Source organism: Drosophila sulfurigaster, chromosome X (genome assembly GCF_023558435.1).
Source record: "Drosophila sulfurigaster albostrigata strain 15112-1811.04 chromosome X, ASM2355843v2, whole genome shotgun sequence".
NCBI lineage: Eukaryota > Metazoa > Arthropoda > Insecta > Diptera > Drosophilidae > Drosophila > Drosophila sulfurigaster.
The window spans coordinates 116,887-136,603 of NC_084885.1; the positions used below are offsets into that span (position 1 = coordinate 116,887).

Genomic DNA, 19,717 nt, shown 5'->3' on the forward strand with positions numbered 1-19,717 from the left:
TTCGTCGATTTACATACATACATCATATGTTCCTGTTTCTACATACATATATAGTATATATATATTCGTTTTGCTTGCTATATCTTTCAATAATACAAATACCATTTTAACTGAAAAAACAATTGCGTAAGATTTGTTTGCAATGACACTTTCTTAGTCTTGTTTTAGTTTTTTTTTTATTTTAAAATAAGTACATACAATACAATACATACATATTTATTTACTTTTTGTTTTAGGTTTCTTTTTTAAGATTTTAGTGCTTCTCAAACGCAACGTTAAAATAATCAACATAAATCATAAATTATATTATATCATAGACCCTATCGCTTTCTGTTTTCACTTTTTATTTATGTACATATCTATATAATTTACGTAAGACTTTTTAAACGAGTAATTACTAAGACTAACAATCAAAGCTGTGCAAATTGAAAAATGTTCTTTGTTTTATAAAGAACATTTTTATTTTATTTAGATTTTTTGGAGGTTGAATTTTTGATTTCCGAAACACCAATCAATTCCACATTCTCAGAATTTGATTAAAATCGCGATTGCTAGTATTGAATACAAGTGTATTCATGGCCTGTATCGTATGTATGTATATGGAAGATTAAAACCAGTTATCGATATTTTTTTAACCTTTACATTTTTTTTTCACATTATCCTTGTGTTTATATTTCAGTGCTGCCCTTTACATTTACATAAATATCGGATTACATATAGTATATATGACGTTTTAATTTCTTATTCACTTGCATTTTTTATTAATCAAATACAATAAATCGTCAGTTTAGTTGAAAGAAACGAAAATAAATGTTTTTAAAATCAGTTGTAATTTTGATTTTGTTTGGTAGTTTATGTTTAAAGGCAATAGTTTTGTTTAAAACACATTCATTACACTTAGTTGGGCAACACTGACTATTTAAAGTACATACTTGTATTTGGTATTATCGTTTTGTCAAAAATCAGTTGTTTACTTTTTATTATTATTTTTTCTATAGTTTTTTGCATTGGGCGAATTTATTATTTTTGAACGGTTCGAACTCGTATTCACAACGCGTTTTCCAACGCTGAACGCGAATGTAAATCTTTTTAAAAACATAAACATGAAATAATAATGAAATCAAACATCCAATTCACTCAATTACATATATATAACATATATCTACAATTCGTTTTCACACATAATAAGTAAACGAAGAAACAAATTGTGAATTATAACATATATATATATATATTACAATAAGTTTTTTTTTTTTTTTTTTTTGATTTTGTTTTTGCCCAAACGATCAGCGTTTTTACGTTTACATACATATTGTGTTTGGTGAACGAGTTGAAGCCACATTTACAACGTGATAATACTTGCTTAGCTACTACTAACATTTACAATTCTTCGTTCGAAAACGGTCACAGTGCCACAAAACTTAGTTGATATACACAAATATTTTTAACTTGCCATCCACATGCACTTTTACATATATTGCTGATTTGTTGATGTAATATATGATAGAAAAAGTTGGATAATGCTATGAAATACACGATAGATAGATCGACCGATAGATTCATACATACATATGTGGATGAATTTATTGCCCTAGCTCTTCAGTTGTTTCGTTGTTGTACAACATTGCATCAGTTAGAGCAAAACAACAGCATGTCAGCCAGCGAATCTGCTGTTTCGCTTGCTCTTTTCATAAGGTTGCAATTTACGTTGAAACACGAATCTTTTATCAAAAAACTTTAATCAACAGCAACAACAACAACAAGTAAAAGAAGCAGAAAAGAAATTACATTCCTACAAATTAGATCTCATTAATTGTAAAATGTTTTTGATCATCTCCTTCTAGCATACTATTAGCTGCACTATTCTGTTGCTGTTTTGCAACTTTTGCATAGCAGTAACACACTTTGTTTTTTTTTGTTTACTTTTTGAAAGATAAAACGAGTTAAAAAAATTTGATTCCTTTAGCTCATAAAGTGTGTGTTAATATGCAAATACTACTTTTAGGATATAGAACTCTCCTCTTACCCTCTTTCTCTTTCTTTCCAAATCTCATATTCGCCCTCTGGCTATCTCTATTTCGCTTTTGGCCTTCTCGCTCACACAGGAATATCGATTGTGAATGGACACTGTTTGTTGAGTTAAAGGAACTTCTATACCATACATACAATATCTTCAAATTGGGTATTGAGGTGCTTCGTCATTTTTTATTTCGTATTTTTTTTTTTGCTTTGCTTTTTCGGTTTTTTCTTGTTTGAATATTTTTGTTGCTGTTTTTGGCAAGTATGATCACGGCATAAATAAATGGCCGACAAAAAAAGGTACATTTAATAATACAATTTGTAATTAATATTTACTCATAAATTCACGTCATTAACAGGCCTAAGACTTTGCTTAGCTTCAATAAAATTACACAGCCAGTTAGGCAGATAATTTATACATATGCTTTTGCCAGGGCATAACAGTTAACCCAAGAATGAACTTGAAGCCTCTTTGATAGGTCCCAGACTGACTCACTGACAGGCTGGGACTTATGAAATGACTTCACTATACATACAACATCATTATCATAATCAATAGCGTAATCAATATCAGTATCATTATCATAATCATAATCATAGTCATTATCATTATCTTTATCAATATCAGTATCATAATCAGTATCAATATCAAATATCATTATCATTAAACTCATCTTATATCTTCGCTAATTTCTTATATTCATTCTCAATCTATATCTCATTCTCTTCGTAGGAAAATTGTATTAATTCATTAAGTAATATGTTTTACGGAATGTTTTCTTTTCTTTTTCTTTTTTGGGATTTTTTTCTTTGTTTTTGTCCAGTTTTTTTTGCGTTTTTTTCTTAATTTTTTTTTTTTTTTTTTTTTTTTTTTTGTATTTTTATGCTGATTTGTTGTGAGGTCATTTTGAATTTATGTGATAGTCGAGAGCGTTGTCAGTTGCATAGTCTTTGTTGACGGCGATGCCATTGGCGATGGCGTGGGCACAAACAGGCTAGAGGAAGCTGTCTCTGTGGTCAGACTTCTCTCCTCGTAGACCCCAGCGCGTTCCTATGTATCGAATACAGACCACAATCATATGTCATGAGATTAAGAGATGCCTAAGAGACTGCTTAACGATCTACCTACGTGCGATTTATCATATTTGAAGCGCTTCCAGATGTTCGTCTTGGGCTCCATCGGTGTACCATCCACATTGTAGTTGGGATTGGAAAATGTCAACACTGATCGACTGGAGCCACGTGAATTGCGCTTTGTTTTCTTGCGATTCGTATTTAATGCAAGCACTGCAAAATTGTGAGCAACACAAAAAACAACATTAAGATATTAAGAATATTAACAATTATAGTTGGGATTAATGTAGTCTTGGCTCTTACTGAACATCACCAGCATTATGATAACGACCATGACAATGACAACACCGAGTGCTATCAATACAAAGAATTCCCGTTCGTTGTCCTCTTTACTCTTTAGATCATCGTCGAACTGATTGCCATTGCTATTCTGATTCTCCGTTGATGTTGTGTCATCGGTCAACTCATCCGAGTAATCCGGTTGCTGATCGCTCTCCAGGCGCGCCTGCACCAACTCCTTGGGTGTCGTGGAGCATTGACGGTGATCGCTCTCCAGTCGGTCGGGACAAGCGCATACGTAATCGATGCCCCTATAGAAGCACAAGTGCGAGCATCCTCCATTGTCTTGGGCACATTGATTCCAACCCTTTGCCTGTCTCTGCAACGACACGGCACGAATGTCCAGTGCCCCGCTGAGCGCATCACGCACTTCGAAGGGATAACTATATCCCATGCGGGGCACCCGTTGCGAACGGTATACGGATTTGTTATACCAATCCGTCCAATAGATGCTGCTCTCAAACTGTGGTAATATTATATACATTAGAGTCAGAGATACTACAGTGGTGATGGTGTGCACACTCACCATAGTCAGGCCGAAAGGATGTGGAGCATAGGGCACGATAGTCTGACGCCGTTTACCATTGAAGTCCACCTGGCCTATGTTGTCCTCCAAAGCATCGGCCCAAAGAAGTCGGCGATTGCTGTAAGCCATATTTATTTAGTAACTTTGCTGCTTTAACTTTTGTAGCAATCACAGTCAATTTCCAAGTTCTTGCTAAATGTATCGCTTTTCTAGTGAGTTTGTCATTGGACTAACCCATTCCAGCGACTATAAATTGTATATATGTATGTATATGTACATAAGCTTATATTTTTTAAAAACAGCTTGAATTTGTTCTCAACTTCGTTCCGGTCTCAGATACAGGTTGTAAAAGCGATTTAAAAGCGCTGCTGAATATAAAACCTTATTCCCCCGCTTTTTAACTTACGTGAAATCAATGGTAAGGCCTGTAGGAAATCCTACTCCCGAAGTGACAATAGATGTGCGATTTGAGCCGTCGAGGAAACTGCGTTCGATTTTAGCCGGCGAGTTCCAGTCCGACCAGAAGAGGTAGCTGGATCAGAGAGAAAGAGAAAGAGAAAGAGAGGGAGAGGGAGAGAGAGAGAGAAATACCCATTAATGGAGATATCGATGTGAATAAGCTGAAACTTACGCTTTGGACGGATGTACAATGAGGGAGCGTGGATCGCCCAAGTCCTCGGTGATGAGTTTCTTCCGACAGGTGCCATCGATGCGTGCGACTTCGATTAACTTCCGATCGGTATCCGACCAGTAGAGATTCTCTGCAATCCAGTCAATAGCAATGCCATTGGGAGTCAGCAGTTCGGTGCTAACAATCACCCTGCTCTCGGTTAAGTTGAGCAGATTGACCCGGCGAATAACATCGAGATTAACATCGGCGAAGAAAAGCCAATTCTTGCGATAGTGATAGTCGAGAACGACGGCACCATGGACGCCGCTGATGGGCAGCACAACATCCATATAGTCTCCGCTATTCAGCGAGATCATGCCAATCCCCGAGCGCAATGCAATCAGCAGGTAATCCTAGAAAGAAATCACAAGGATTCAACAAAATCTCAACACTTCAATGGGGCAGTGGCTTACATCGGGCAGACTTTGACATTGGGTGGTGCTGTTCTCGCGCAGCTTGAGACCCGTTGGACATTGACAGGTGAAACCGCCAGGATTGCGTAGACAGAGATGGGAGCAACCGCCGTTGTTGTGGCCACAGACATTCTCTGGCATCAATTGATGCTTGAAAATCACCTTGATGTCCATCAGTCCATCAATGTTTGTCATTACATCACGCTTGGCGCTTGTATTCCGTCGATCGGCCATGTGCAATGCCTTCGACTTCCAGTCCGTCCAATAGATATAGTCCTCTGTGAGCGCAAGTGCATACGGATGATGCAGCGAGGACATTATTAACTGACGCTGGTTGCCCGTATAATCGCAAGAGTCAATTGTCTTTAGTCGCGCATCGACCCAATAAATGCGTTTGCTCTTTAGATCCAGCGAAAGACCATTGGGCCAGCCCAGGTGAGCGGTCACGATGCGTGAACGTTCATTGCCATCGAGGTGGGAACGCTCGATCTTGCGATAATGGCCCCAATCCGTCCAGAAGAGCAGACCCGCCTCATAGTCAAGGGCTAGGCCCCTCGGCGATTCCAAGTCCTTGTAAGCAATTACGTGCCGATGATTACCATCGAGTGTGGCCACCTCAATCGTATGTCTGCCCGCATCGGCCCAGTAGATAGTGCGTCCTATCGAATCGACGACGAGACCATCGGGATTTTCTAAGCTCTCGCCAATCACTTTGTGGACATGCAACCCATCCGGACTAGAGCTCATTATCACATTCTCGATGGTGTCGGACCAGAAAATGTAACCCGTCTTCTGATCCACATCCAAGGCGACCGCATTTGATATGGGTGGCAATGGCAGCACCACATCAATCAGATGATCAAAGTCCAGCGAGATTTGACGTATATCAATGCGATGCGCAAAGAGTATGTACCTCGTAGGTCCCTCGGAGCAAGTGCGTCCATCCTCCTTGAGCTGCACACCAACGGCGCAGGCGCACGTGTAATTAGTTGGATTCAGAAGGCAGAGGTGAGAGCATCCGCCGTTGTGCTTATCGCAGGCATTGTAGACACGCCTGCGAGTGCGATGGAAGACCCGTATGTCCATTAGATCACTGCTGTTGGCAATCACTGTCGTCACACTCTTGCCCGTTAGTTTGTCGGCACTCATGGCTGACTTGGTGTCCCAATCTGTCCAGTAGACGCGACCGCCACTCACATCCAGTCCAAAGGGATGGCCCAGATCAGCTGCAAAAATGCAAGAAAGTTAAGTCCGTTGGTAGTGGACTCGAGGATTATAAATGCTACAAAATCCGTAGCTTCACCTGCTTTGCATTTTTATACTAGGTATTAATACCTTGAGCCAACAGAAAATGTATGTAACAGGCAGAAGGATACCATTAAGAATATACATTTGGGTAATTCTCTGACGGATGTCGCGTGCGACCATCTTTACAGTGCAAAAAAAACATAAACTGAAACAATTTTAACAAGTAAGAATGCTACAGTTGAGTGTACTCGACTGTGAGATACCCGCTAGAAATTTTGAATAAAAGCAATATATTTTGCGGTATTATTCTCAGAATATACCGAACATACTGCAAAAATACTATAAATATACCGAATGGTGTATATGGTATATCGATATAGTACCGCATACAAAATATACCATAGACGGCACAATATACCAGATTGTCAGCCAAAGCAACTAAGACCCCTAGTAAGTACGCGTTTTTGCCCATACAAAAGTATTTCTTTAATAACTTCCACAATTTTTATACCCGCTACCCATAGGGTAGAAGGGTATTATAACTTTGTGCCGGCAGGAAATGTATGTAACAGGTAGAAGGAGGCATCTCCGACCCTATAAAGTATATATATTCTTAATCAGCGTCAACAGCCGAGACGATCTGGCCATGTCCGTCTGTGTGTCTGTCCGTCCGTCCATATGAAACACTGGATCTCAGAGACTATAAGAGATAGAGCATTTGTTAAGTTGTCAAGTTTGTTACAAATTTTTGCCACGCCCACTTCCGCCCCTGCAAATCAAAAAAATCGAATAACAAGCGTAATTTTAAAGCTTGAGTTATTTTGATATTTACAATAATAACTATAGTAGTTATGTTACTTTGTGTATGGGCAAAAACGCCTACTTACTAGGGGTCTTAGTTGCTTTGGCTGACAATCTGGTATATTGTGCCGCCTATGGTATATTTTGAATGCGATACTATATCGATATACCAAATATACCATTTGGTATATTTTTAGTATTGTTTGCAATATATTCGGTATATTTTGAGAAAAATACTGCAAAATATATTTCTTTTATTTAAAATTGGTAGCGGGTAACTCTCAGTCGAGTTCACTCGCACCCGCAAATCAATAAAAATCAAATAACAAGCGTAATTTGAGAGCTAGAGAATTTTGTATATACACTAACAACTATTGTAATTATAATTCCTAAAAATTTGATTGCGATCAGATTAAAATTGTGGAAGTTTTTAAAGAAATACTTTTGTATGGGCAAAAACGCCTGCTATCCTTTCATTTGTATGTATGCGTCTATGTATCTACATGCTCGCCTATATTTGCAACGAAGATGAACACGACAACAATTGCTCGTGTCTTAGATGTTTAGAGTTAAATAGCGGCTGCGTAAAGACTGCGATGTCTGTGATGGTAGTGTGTATGTCAAACATATGGTGACGTGCCGGTTCGAGTCCCGGTCGTCACTTTATTTTTTAATGGTATATACAATAATTACTATAGCAATTGTTGTGTGCGGGTTCGAGTTCCGGTCGGGAATACATACACATTTTGTTTCTTTGTTTTGAATGCGATTTATATTTTTACCATTTTTTAATATTTTGTGGTATATCGATTTGTTAAATTTTGAGAAATTACCGCAATATATTGATTTTACTCAAAATAGGTAGCAGGTATCCCGCAGTGGAGCACTCTGGACAGTAGCTTTCTTACTTGTTTTGTTTGAATCGGTTGGCAATGCTCAATCTTCCTTTCTTATAGCGTTTCCCATAGTTTTCTTTACAATGATACTCTTTATGTTCTTCTTTGTTTTGAGCTCCTCGTTTATTCTTTTCTCTATAATATTTCAGCCTTTCACGTTCTTTTTCTTGCATTTGTCTCAGAACAATGTGATTTTTGTTGTTTGCCAATGCTGAGCGGCGTTTTCTCATTCTCTCAGCTGCTATTTCACGCAATTCTTTTAACTTCAGTGTATTTTTTCACTTGTTTTTTCTTCATCTAAGAATATTTATATGTTTATTGATCTTACTGTCGCAAACGTACGTTACTTTAAAAATCAATATAAAAAAATTGGTTGAAGTCTCCCAACGATTTTTTATATTTAAAATATTTATACCAAAATAACTTAACACGTGAAGTTTCATCCACCTGCTTGCACTTAATTCGAAGCAATTACAATAAATATAAAATTGTTTCGCTCTCTTTGCATTTTTCCCTACTTATTAGATTGCAATAAAGAGACTTAGCAGAAAAAGTGCATACATATCTTATGTTTTCCTTGCAAAATAAAATAAATAATAAATATAATAAATTAAATAAATTAAAAATAAAAATGCATTTAAAAGTATCTAAAAGTGAAACAAGTAAGAAAGTTACAGTCGAGTGTGCTCGACTGTGAGATACCCGCTACCCATTTTTAAGGGCAAAATATTGCGGTATTATTTTCAAAATATACCGAAAATACTAAAAAAAAAAAATACTAAAAATATACCAAAGGGTATGTTTGGTATATCGATACAGCACACCATTTAAAATATACCATAGACGGCTCAATATACCAGATTGTCAGCCAAAGCAACTAAGACCCCTAGTAAGTACGCGTTTTTGCCCATACAAAAGTATTTCTTTAATAACTTCCACAATTTTTATCTGATCGTAACCAAATTTTCAGGAATCATAACTACTATAGTAATTATAGTATGTACCAAAATTCGTAACTCTAGCTTAAAAATTACGCTTGTTATTCGATTTTTTTTTATTTGCGGGGGCGGAAGTGGGCGTGGCAAAAATTTGAAACAAACTTGATCTGCGTGCAAACATAACAAATGCTGTTCTACCCTATGGGTAGCGGGTATAAAAATTAAATATTTTCAGTTTTCAGTACAATTTTTCTACCCGCTACCCATAGGGTAGAAGGGTATTATAACTTTGTGCCGGCAGGAAATGTATGTAACAGGTAGAAGGAGGCATCTCCGACCCTATAAAGTATATATATTCTTGATCAGCGTCAACAGCCGAGACGATCTAGCCATGTCCGTCTGTCCGTCTGTGTGTCTGGCCGTCTGTCCGTATGAAACACTGGATCTCAGAGACTATAAGAGATAGAGCTATAATTTTTTTCGACAGCATTTGTTATGTTTGCACGCAGATCAAGTTTGTTTCAAATGTTTGCCACGCCCACTTTCGCCTCCGCAAATCAAAAAAATCGAATAACAAGCGTAATTTTAAAGCTAAAGCTGCGAATTTTGGTATATACAATAATTACTATAGTAGTTATAATTCCTTTTGTTGCGATCAGATACAAATTGTGGAAGTTATTAAAGAAATACTTTTGTATGGGCAAAAACGCCTACTTACAACAGGCGTCTTAGTGGCTTTGGCTAACAATCTGGTATACTGTGCAGTCTATGGAATATTTTGAATGCTGTACTATATCGATATACCAAACATACCATTTGGTATATTTTTAGTAATTTTGTAGTATATTTACAGTATATTCGGTATATTTTGTGAATAATACCGCAAAATATATTGCTTTTAATCAAATTGGGTAGCGGGTATCTTACAGTCGAGTACACTCGACTGTAGCTTTCTTACTTGTTTTTTATAAAAACACCTCAGATATGCTTTATGTTATGAAAATTTTGACATTTCTTATTATATATAATATAGATTATATAGATTTTTTTTCGGTCGTAATTGACCATTTGATGGATATGCCCATATACAAAAACTCGCAACTCTAGCTTTAAAATGAAGCTTGTTATTCGAATTTTGTCAATTTGTGGTAGCGGAAGTGGGCTTGATCGAAACAAAATATAGCTTTATCTCTTATAGTCTCTTAAACCTATGTGTTCATACGGACTGACGGACAGACAGACAGACGGACATGACTAGATCGTGTCTTGCCGGCGCAAAGTTATAATACCCTTCTACCCTATAGTGGGTATAGAAATAGAAGTGATCAAGCGTAATTTTAAAACTAGAGTCACAATCATAACAATAGTCTTCATAATTCCAGAAAATTTGGTTGCCATCAGAAAAAATTGAAAAAGTTAATTTAGATATATTTATTTTTATTTTATTTGCCAAGGAACGGCATCTTGTGACGGTTTGTCTGGTATGTTTTGATAAAGATGTGCAGTTACGAAATTAATTATTAGCAGCACTTTTTTTTATGTTTTGCATATTAAATAACTAAAAGTTAAGGTCGAAAATGTTTTAAAACAAATTTTTTTATCGACTTTCGTTGTCTCCTAATATACTAAATTTAAAATTAGGATGATGTGTAAATCGGTTTATTAAAATTTTTGCAGGAATATTGACGAAAAGAAGAATAGCACATCTTTGTAAACTTGCATTTCTAATTCGAAACAACATTGATAGAAAAAACCCAAATTATATAAAAGAAAGTTTATTCACAATAGCTTCATAGTACGAACGAAAATAATGAGGAGCCACAGGAGGAGCCTTTGCCTTAAGAGAAATTAAAGGGATAGAATTGAAATAGTTGGTCGAGTTTGACAGATGCTGAAATAAACAGTTTAACACTTCTTCTGAATAATTTCATTCCGAGAACTATAGCAATAAAGACATCAAAACACAGAATTGTAAAGAGAGCAAAGTTTGAATGGAATTTTGGTTGCAATATGAGTTTAAAGGAGCATAGAAGAGGCAAGGAAATATAAAGTTAAATTATAAAGCAGTTGCTAGCTTTGCAATATGTTGTTTTCTCTCTTTACTTACTAATAATGGCCTTGCGATTACTGCCGTCAAAGTTCATGTTCTCGAGGGTCTTGGTTCCGCCGTCAACAAAGTAGAGCTTGTGCTGATCATAATCGATGGCCAGGCCATTGGGCCAGATGAGTTTCTTGGATGCAATGATGACACGACTAGCGCCATCCATGTTGGCGCGCTCTATCATTGCCTCTTCGCCCCAATCCGACCAAAACATGAGACCATCTGAGCGAAGTGCAAAAAAAAATTAAGTTTCAAAGGATCTCGATAATCTGCAGCACTACATTACCTATGGGATTGACGACAATATCGCGCGGCTTGTCCAGTTTCTCCCAGACGAGGAGTGTGCGCATTTTGCCATTGGTGGTGGCCACCTCAATGCGATTCGTCGATGGATCTGTCCAGTAGAGTTTATCGGTGATCCAGTCCAATGCCAAGCCCACCGGCGACTCTAGATTCGAGTGGACGACACGCTGTTGATAGCTGCCATTAAGATGTGCTTTGCTGATAGAGCTGCGCTCCACATCCGTCCAGTAGATGAAGTCCGTCTCACTGCACCAATCCAGGGCTACGGCGTGCTTCAAGTTGTCCAGAGGCACAATCATGTCCACTTCGTTGGGTCCAGCTGCTTTGCTGTTCAGCTGTCGCAAGCGTATGTCCTTGCGTCGTGCCACCAGCACAAGCTTATCGGGTGCACTCTTGCACGTCTTGCCATCGTCCTTCAGCGACAATCCAATGGGACAACCGCAACGACGCGATGTCTTGTTTGGCAGACATAAATGCGAGCAGCCCCCACGCAAGCCGCGTCTGTCCTTGGCGCATCGGTCCTGATAGTCCGGCTGCCTCGCTGGATGATACGCGTGTATGTCCATGGGGAAGTGAAAGTTCTCGTGGACCGAACGAAAGCCCTTGCCCGTTATCTTATTGGCCGCTGACACGGTCTTAGTGTTCCAGTCCGTCCAGTACATGGTGTCCTCGAAGATGGTCAAGGCAAACGGATGAGGCAGATGTGTGCTCAACACCTTGATGCGTTCGCTGCCATCCAGATTGGAGCACTCTATGGCATGCTGCTTGGCATCGGCCCAGTAGATCTTGCTGTTCGGATAGTCAATGGCCAGGCCATTGGGCCATGTAACGCCCTTCGAGATGATCACCTGACGCTGCGAGCCATCCATATGGGCGCGCTCGATCTTGGGATTGGGTCCCCAGTCACTCCAAAAGACCAGCGCCTCGCCGGGATGAATGACAATAGCACGCGGCTTGTCCAGGTCACTCGATGCGATCACCGTGCGCAGATTACCCTGGAAATTTGAGACTTCGACGCGCCGTGTGCCGGAGTCGGTCCAGAAAAGCAGATCATGCACCCAGTCAACAGCGATGCCGCCCGGTGACTCCAAACCCCATTTGATAACGTCACGCACGCGTGTGCCATTGATATAGACCATTTTGATTACATCGGTCGAGACATCCGACCAGAACATCAATCCCTTTCGATAGTGAAAGTCCAGTGCAATGGCATTGTGCAATCCTTTGACAATCGCCATGTACCGATTGTTGCTGAGCGTCACACGACGAATGTCCCACCGATTGGCCACCAGCAGCGTCATTGCTCCACCCAGAGCCTTGCAGGTACGCAGATCAGGTCGCAGGATATAACCACTCTCGCAGGAGCAGATAAACGAGCCCATTGTGTTGTGACACTTTTGCGAGCACACCGGACTGGTGAGGTATTGGCATTCATCAATATCTGTGCAGCTGCAAGAGGATCAACTATTAGTCGAGCTATTTCGAAATGGCAAGTGGGCATAACTTACTTGCGCTTATTCTCGTTCATTAGGTAACCCAGGCGACAGGCGCACTCGTCCTTGCTACGCGCCGTCTTAATACACAGCTGTTCGCATTGCCTAGGCTCCGGGCACTTTTGCTCAACCGGACAATTGACCTCATCCTCGCCCAACGGACAGTCGTTTTGTCCATCGCAAACGTGCTTCTGATGTACACAGATTCTAAGCACGAATAATATATGAATTAGGAATAGCATGAACAACTTAATCTATGATACGCACTTCAGGTTCGTGATGTTCTTTTTTGCAGGACAAAGGAATTGACCGGCGTCACACTGCAGGAGACAGTCCACCTCATCCTCGGCTGAGGAGCAGTCTGGATAACCATCGCAAAGCCAGGTACGCTGTTTACAATTAGGTAAATCATATTTGATTAATTGATTGTTTATACTACTCATTTTCAGACAGAGAGCCTTTAATTTTTCGTTATTTGTACTGTCCGATAACCCGAGTTGTAAGTTCAAATTGGCAAGCCGATCTTTTTTGTGTATTGATATTTAAAGACAATAGATTAATTAAAAGTTATAAATAAGTGAGGGCAAGTGTTTTCGCCTGTCAGATACCCGCCATATTTTGGACATCAGAGTTAAAAACGGCTAAATTATATACTTATAGAAATCAATGTATCACCGAAATATAACAAAATATCGTATTTTTATACTCGCTACCCATAGGGTATAAAGGTAATATAACTTTGTGCCGGCAGGAAATGTATGTATATAACAGATAGAAGGAGGCATTTCCGACCCTATAAAGTATATATATTTTTGATCAGACGATCTAGCCATGTCCGTCTGTCCGTCCGTCATATGAAACACTGAATCTCAGAGACTATAACAGATAGAGCTATAATATTTTTGCAAGCAGAACAAGTTTGTTTCAAATTTTTGCCAAGCCCCCTTCCGCCCCCGCAAACCAAAAAAATCGAATAACAAACCTATTTCAAAGCTAGAGCTTCGAATTTTGGTATATACAAAAAAATATAGTAGTTGTGATTCCTGAAAATTTGGTTGCCATCAGATAAAAATTATGGAAGTTATTAAAGAAATACTTTGTATGGGCGAAAAGCCTTCTTACTAGTGGTCTGAGTTGCTTTGGCCAACAATCTGGTACATTGTGCCGTCTATGGTATAATTTGAATGTGGTACTACAATATCGATATACCAAATATACAATTTGCTATATAATTTTAGTATTTTTTGTATTTTTGGTATATTTTGAAAAAATACCGCAATATTTTGCGAGCACACTCGACTGTAGCTTTCTTAATTGTTTTAATTGGGTCGCGAAATATTTATATAATAAATATACCTTTCAAAAAACACTATGAATAAATATTACAAATGTTGAGATCGTTCAGTCCATAGCTTTAATGGGCAAGGTGATTGAACTCCGATTTCTTTCTGAAGTCTCTGAGTATCGGAGTTTTAGACAGTTCCTTAAAGACATTATGCCTAAAATTACAATTGCTTGACTAAAACAATTAGTATTTGTCGATTGACGGTAGTTTTTCATTTGGCTTTCCAATATACATATGGGTAATTCCATGACGGAATTTGTCCCGTGCGAGACTCTTTACAGTGCATTGCAGTGAAAATATCATAAGCTGAAACAGTTTTAAAAATAAGTGAATGTTATTCTTAAAGCTTTAGATAAGCACTATATTTAGAGCCAAGATTGATATTAGGAACTTGTTCTGTATTACAGTCGAGTATAAAACACAACTTAAGATTTGCTGCTTGTCACTGAATTTCTTAATTGAATCGAATATTGATATTTGCGAATTGGCTTCCTCTACTTGTTTTTGCAGTATCGTTGCAACTTGCAGCTTACCAAAATGCAGCGGCCATTGTGGCAAGTGTATTCGTCGGGGCCGCAGGTGATCGGATGCTCGGGGCTCATGTTGCCGCAATCATTTTCGTCCTCGCCGCCATCGCAGTCCTGCTCCTTGTCGCACTTCCACCGCTTCGGGATGCACGTGCCATCGGCGCACTTGTACTCGTTCGACGTGCACTGCGATGGCTTCTGCTGGCAATTCTCCTCGTCGCTCCAATCGCCGCAGTCGTTGTCGCCGTCGCACCGGAAACGATTAAGAATGCATTGGCCGCTGGGGCCGCCAGCGCCACCGAGGCCACCGCGGCACTTAAATTCACCCTCCGGACAACTGTTGATAACAGCCGGACACTTCAATTCATCGGAGTTATCGTCGCAGTCGCGTTCGCCATCGCAGCGAAAGGCAAGCGAAATGCAGTAACCGTCGTTGCAGGTGAAGTGCTCATTGGTGCAACTGCTGCGATTGCAGTGTACCTCATCAGAGTAGTCCTTGCAATCGTTTTCGCCATCGCACAGCCATTGCCGGGGAATGCAGAACCCATTTTGGCACTCAAACTGATCTTCGGTGCAGTTGGTGCGAGCTCCGCAATGAGTTTCATCCGAATAATCACCGCAGTCATCATCGCCGTCGCAAAGCCAGTCTTTGTTGATGCAGCGATAAGTCTTTGGGCACATCACATGCAAGCCACTCTGCTCGCACTCCTTCTGTAGTTTGGACATCATGTCGTCCATGTTGTCGCAGTCGAGCTCATCGGAGCCATCGGTGCACTGCACCTCACGATTGCATCGACCCGGCGCTTCAATACATTGACAATTGCTGCACTGCCACTGCAGATCGTCGCAGCTATTGTGGCAGCCACTGGGCGGCGGGGCGCTGTATCCATCCCCGGGCTGTCCCAGCTGCCGCGGATCGTCGTGGACAACGACACGATTGGCGAATGGTCGGAAGCCCTTCTGCTTGTTGTTGGCGCCGCTGACAAACCCATCGCGACCCCGTGTGCTCGTCTGGCGATCTGATTCTCGCACAACGTACATATCGCTGCGTCCTCCTTGGGCACCCACGTTACGGAACTTGGGAGTGTCGCCGGTGCTTGTAGTGCCGACGCCAGCGCCGACACCGACCCCGACGCTCGGTTTCAGCGGAATCATGGGCTCCATAGTGAAAACGTGTCCATACAATTTTTCGCCCTCCTCGAAATCGTCATCATGATCGTGATCGTGATCGTGATCATGGTCGTGATCGTGATCATGATCGTTGTCAATGTCATGATCATGGTCGTCATGCTCATGATGTGGCGGATAATCGGAAGCAGTGAGGTAATCATGATCGTCCTCCTTCTGCAGCAGCTCTTCGGATGGCTCATCGCCATGTACACTGTGTCCATTGCCGGCATTTAGGGAACGTCCATGGGCCTGCTGATACCAGTTCTGTGGACGTTCTTGGGTATTCTCTGCGCCACCGGCGCGGTTGTTGATGCCGCGCTCATACAGATCGCCATATCCATAGGTCAAGTCGCTAATTCCCGAAACTATTTCAGAGACAAGCAACGGGATATATTTAGCGTATTTTCACATACATAATCAGATTTTATGTTAAACATAAAAAATAACATACAAACATCCATATGTACATATATTATAATGAAACTTGTTTTCTAATTTCGTAATCAAGTTCACTTAAAATGGTTGGACAATTGAAAAAGAAACGTATGCAAAAAGTGTGCTATGTTTAAATCTGAACTCTATTTTAATAGCAATGCCACAAGTGGTCCTTATAGCCTTATATCCGCCCTTTCCACAAATGTGTATCTAATTGGATGCATATACATCTATATATGTACATTTGTACATGGATATATAATATAAATGCACTTGAAACTGTTTTCGTGGCTGACCTTCGCGGTTGGGATGCACAAGTTCTAGTTGTTTATCGTTGGAAATACATAATACTAATTATTTGGTATAAGTAAATAATGTCATAATTTTATGAGGAATACATTGAAAGTTTTTTAGACAATGCCAAATTTGGGCATTTGTCGAGTTTGCTGTTGATAAGGTTAGTTGTTGTCATTATTGTGTCGTTCGATAATTTTCATTTATTGATGTGCTTATCTCTTGAGAGTTTTCTAATGCTAATGCTAATGCCAATTTTCATTGATAAGTACGTTAATATATTCACATCGACCAGTACATATGTGTACGTGTATGTTTGTATGTACGTGACAGAGGAAAGAGAATACTTACACAAGCATAGCAGGCACACCAAAGGGCAAAACGGCAAGGCTAGCCAATACATTGCCAACGCGAGGGCACACACACGTACACGTGCTCGCACACTCGCACACACGCAAGGCAAGCAGGCACACACGAACACAACACTGAGCGATGCGTAAATGTGCGGCTGCTGCTCTGCGCTTGCTGCTCGGCTGCTGCGACGCAGCTGCTTCGTCGTCAGCTCGCGTCGCGACTGTTGTTGCTATTGCTGACTCTTTTCGTCTTATTTGACTTTGTATTATGGCGCGTGCGTATTGCGTAAATCTTTGTGATGATGCTGTTGTCGTTGTCGCTGTTGGTGGGATGCTGAGCTGAGTTCGCACTTTAATGCGCTTCGTGTTGCGTAGGTGTCACATTCACAAGACCGTATGTATATACATATGTACATCGGTATATGTATGTATGCTGCTATTGTTGTTATTGTTGTGTTAACTGCTGCTGTTGTTGTTGTTGCTGTTGTTGTTATTGTTGTGACTGATGGGCGTTTTGCAGTAAAGGCAAATTGCACACAATTGCAGTTGTTTTATCACCTTCACTTGTTACACATTTTGCAACTTTTTTACACTTTTCTTTCAATTGATAGTTGTGATTTGTTTAAGTGCGTTTGCTTATTCCAAAGAGATGCATTGCGTATATTTCAACTACTGCTGCTGCGTTGACGATCATTTTATTATGCTACTACATCAGAGCACATACACACTTATGTGCCTGTATAGTTTTAAGCTACTTATACAGTTTACCGTTGCACATATGACACTTTGAATTCGCGACGACTTTGTTAGAGTTGAGTTCATTGCCTTAATTTCTTGAATTTAATAGGTGAACACTGCCATATAAAAGTATACACAATGACTCGTTCAGAAGCTACATTGTAATGAATTTCAATGATGCTCTGTAACACAACACTAACGCCTACCCCCACCAACAACAACAATAACAACAAGAAATTTAGCAGATTTTACTTTCCTACCTCACTCTCGCTCTCACGCACTTCGGCACTTTCTCTTTACCGCTAGCTATCTTTGTCTGCCATTCGCATGCTGAATATACATATCTCTTTTGTTTTAGCGGACCATTGCGGAATTCCTATTTCGCGTTCGCAAGTTGACAGCCGAAAAAATGCCTGTTGCGACCATTGCTGAAATTGTGTAGCATACTTTGCGTTGCCATCAAACGAACTTAGCGAAATTTTGGTTGAATATGCATTGAAAATTGGAATTGCAGGGTGTGTGCATTACATTTTGTATTGCATATTTAATTGCCTAACTGTATTTGGGGAACACCCACGACGCGATATTACTGTCGATGTTGTTATCGTTATCGATAGCATTGTTTATTCTTTCATACAATTTTCTTTACTTCTTTCCTTTCTACTTATTTGATGTTGGAGTTGTTGCTGTTCTTATTTGAGTGACTGTGATGGAGTATTTAATGTGGATTTAATTTGCATTTATTTATTTTTCATATTTTTTGCAGGTTTGTGTACAGACGGACGCACCGAATTAAAAATATTATTGAGAGCATGCGCATTTTTTTGCTCACGTCTACAAAACTGCAGAGCGTTCAACGTTCAATATACAATGTATGTATGTGGATACATACATATTATGTATTTTACATTTAAACCGTTTCGACAATTTCAAATTCATTTTGTATTCACTTATTCGTTTGCGCCTTCGCTTTATTGTTTTTAGTTTGTTATTTAATAGTTATCGCATTTTTTTAATTCTCGATTTGATTTAGTTTGTACTGTTATTGTGGAAGTCCTGGCTGGGAGCTGAAGAAGTCTTGTAGGTAGTTTTGTATGAAGCCTGTTAATTGTACGTGGGCCAGTTCTCAGTGCGGACCGTCTGCTTCCGTGCTCCGTGCTATGTAAAATGTGATACAGCCAGAGATGATTCGCAACAGCAGCAGCAGTAACAGAGGCGTCGACAGTGGCGTCGGCAGCATAAGTCGGCATTCTGCTCCAAATTCGCAGCTGGCCCCGAGCAGCAAGTGTTTTTGTGTGCGTGCGTGTGCCTTGCAAAAGTTTATGCTGAGCGAACTCAGAGCCTTTCTCAATGGGCTTTCTGAATGGGCGAGCGCTGCTCACCAATACAAGCTTCAATCTGGTGACCACCTTAACTCACGCACACACACAATCATATGCACACATTTGTGTATATTCATAGGTCGAAAAGCTCTGCTCTCACGCGAAAGCTCCTGTCGTTAAAGCTCTGATGCTGAGCATAGAAAGCACTAAGGCCTCAGAACAGAAGCAAAAGTGCTTTATCTTTGAGTTCTATGTGCGCGTATGACTCTCTCACACTTATGCAAACAGCTGGCACGAAATCAATTGCTACTGGTCAAGTCATTCAAGCAGCCCATGCCGCCGCCCCCTCGGTCTCCCTCCTCTCCATCGAGTAGTGGCTTGCCAATGCATGGCGCTAAGTGCATAATGCACTTTGCACTTTGCGCTAAAATAAAAATGTATATACATATGAATGTACATGTAAATATAGTATGTATTATGGACATACATATGTACTATGTAACTAGTATGTGTGAGTATGCAGCTCGTTTTGATGAGAAGAGTTATTTAAAATATTCTAAACATGAAATTTACATATTGAGAACGCGTAAAGAGCTTAATAACTTAACGTTGTGCTTTCACTTTCGCATTATACGAGCACTCACATTGTACATATGTACATACATTACAGTATTATTTATGTACATATGTACACTTGCGTACATATGTATGT

General features: G+C 39.9%; 1 protein-coding gene across 1 annotated transcript; it reads right to left on the bottom strand.

The window, feature by feature from the left end:
- Window positions 1-1,245: 1,245 nt before the first annotated feature.
- Window positions 1,246-18,853, bottom strand: LOC133847855 (low-density lipoprotein receptor-related protein 4). The gene is made up of 14 exons (XM_062283121.1): window positions 18,724-18,853; window positions 16,944-17,623; window positions 14,700-16,228; window positions 13,089-13,210; window positions 12,837-13,028; window positions 11,312-12,777; window positions 11,032-11,247; window positions 5,042-6,267; window positions 4,590-4,981; window positions 4,365-4,490; window positions 3,959-4,076; window positions 3,397-3,895; window positions 3,149-3,306; window positions 1,246-3,070 (listed from the first exon to the last, which is right to left on the bottom strand). The coding sequence occupies exons 2-14, from the start codon at window positions 16,993-16,995 to the stop codon at window positions 2,933-2,935; spliced, it is 6,234 nt and encodes a 2,077-aa protein (XP_062139105.1). The 5' UTR covers window positions 16,996-17,623; window positions 18,724-18,853; the 3' UTR covers window positions 1,246-2,932.
- Window positions 18,854-19,717: the final 864 nt, after the last annotated feature.

Excerpts from the sequence above, each read along its gene's own strand:
- LOC133847855 (XM_062283121.1), bottom strand. The coding sequence starts at position 16,995 with ATGTATTGGCTAGCCTTGCCGTTTTGCCCTTTGGTGTGCCTGCTATGC. Across the intron at positions 13,211-14,699 it reads ACAATGGCCGCTGCATTTTG|CGTACCTGGCTTTGCGATGG; the intron begins GTAAGCTGCAAG and ends AATTGTAAACAG. Across the intron at positions 4,077-4,364 it reads GGCCTTACCATTGATTTCAC|CAATCGCCGACTTCTTTGGG; the intron begins GTAAGTTAAAAA and ends TATGGCTTACAG.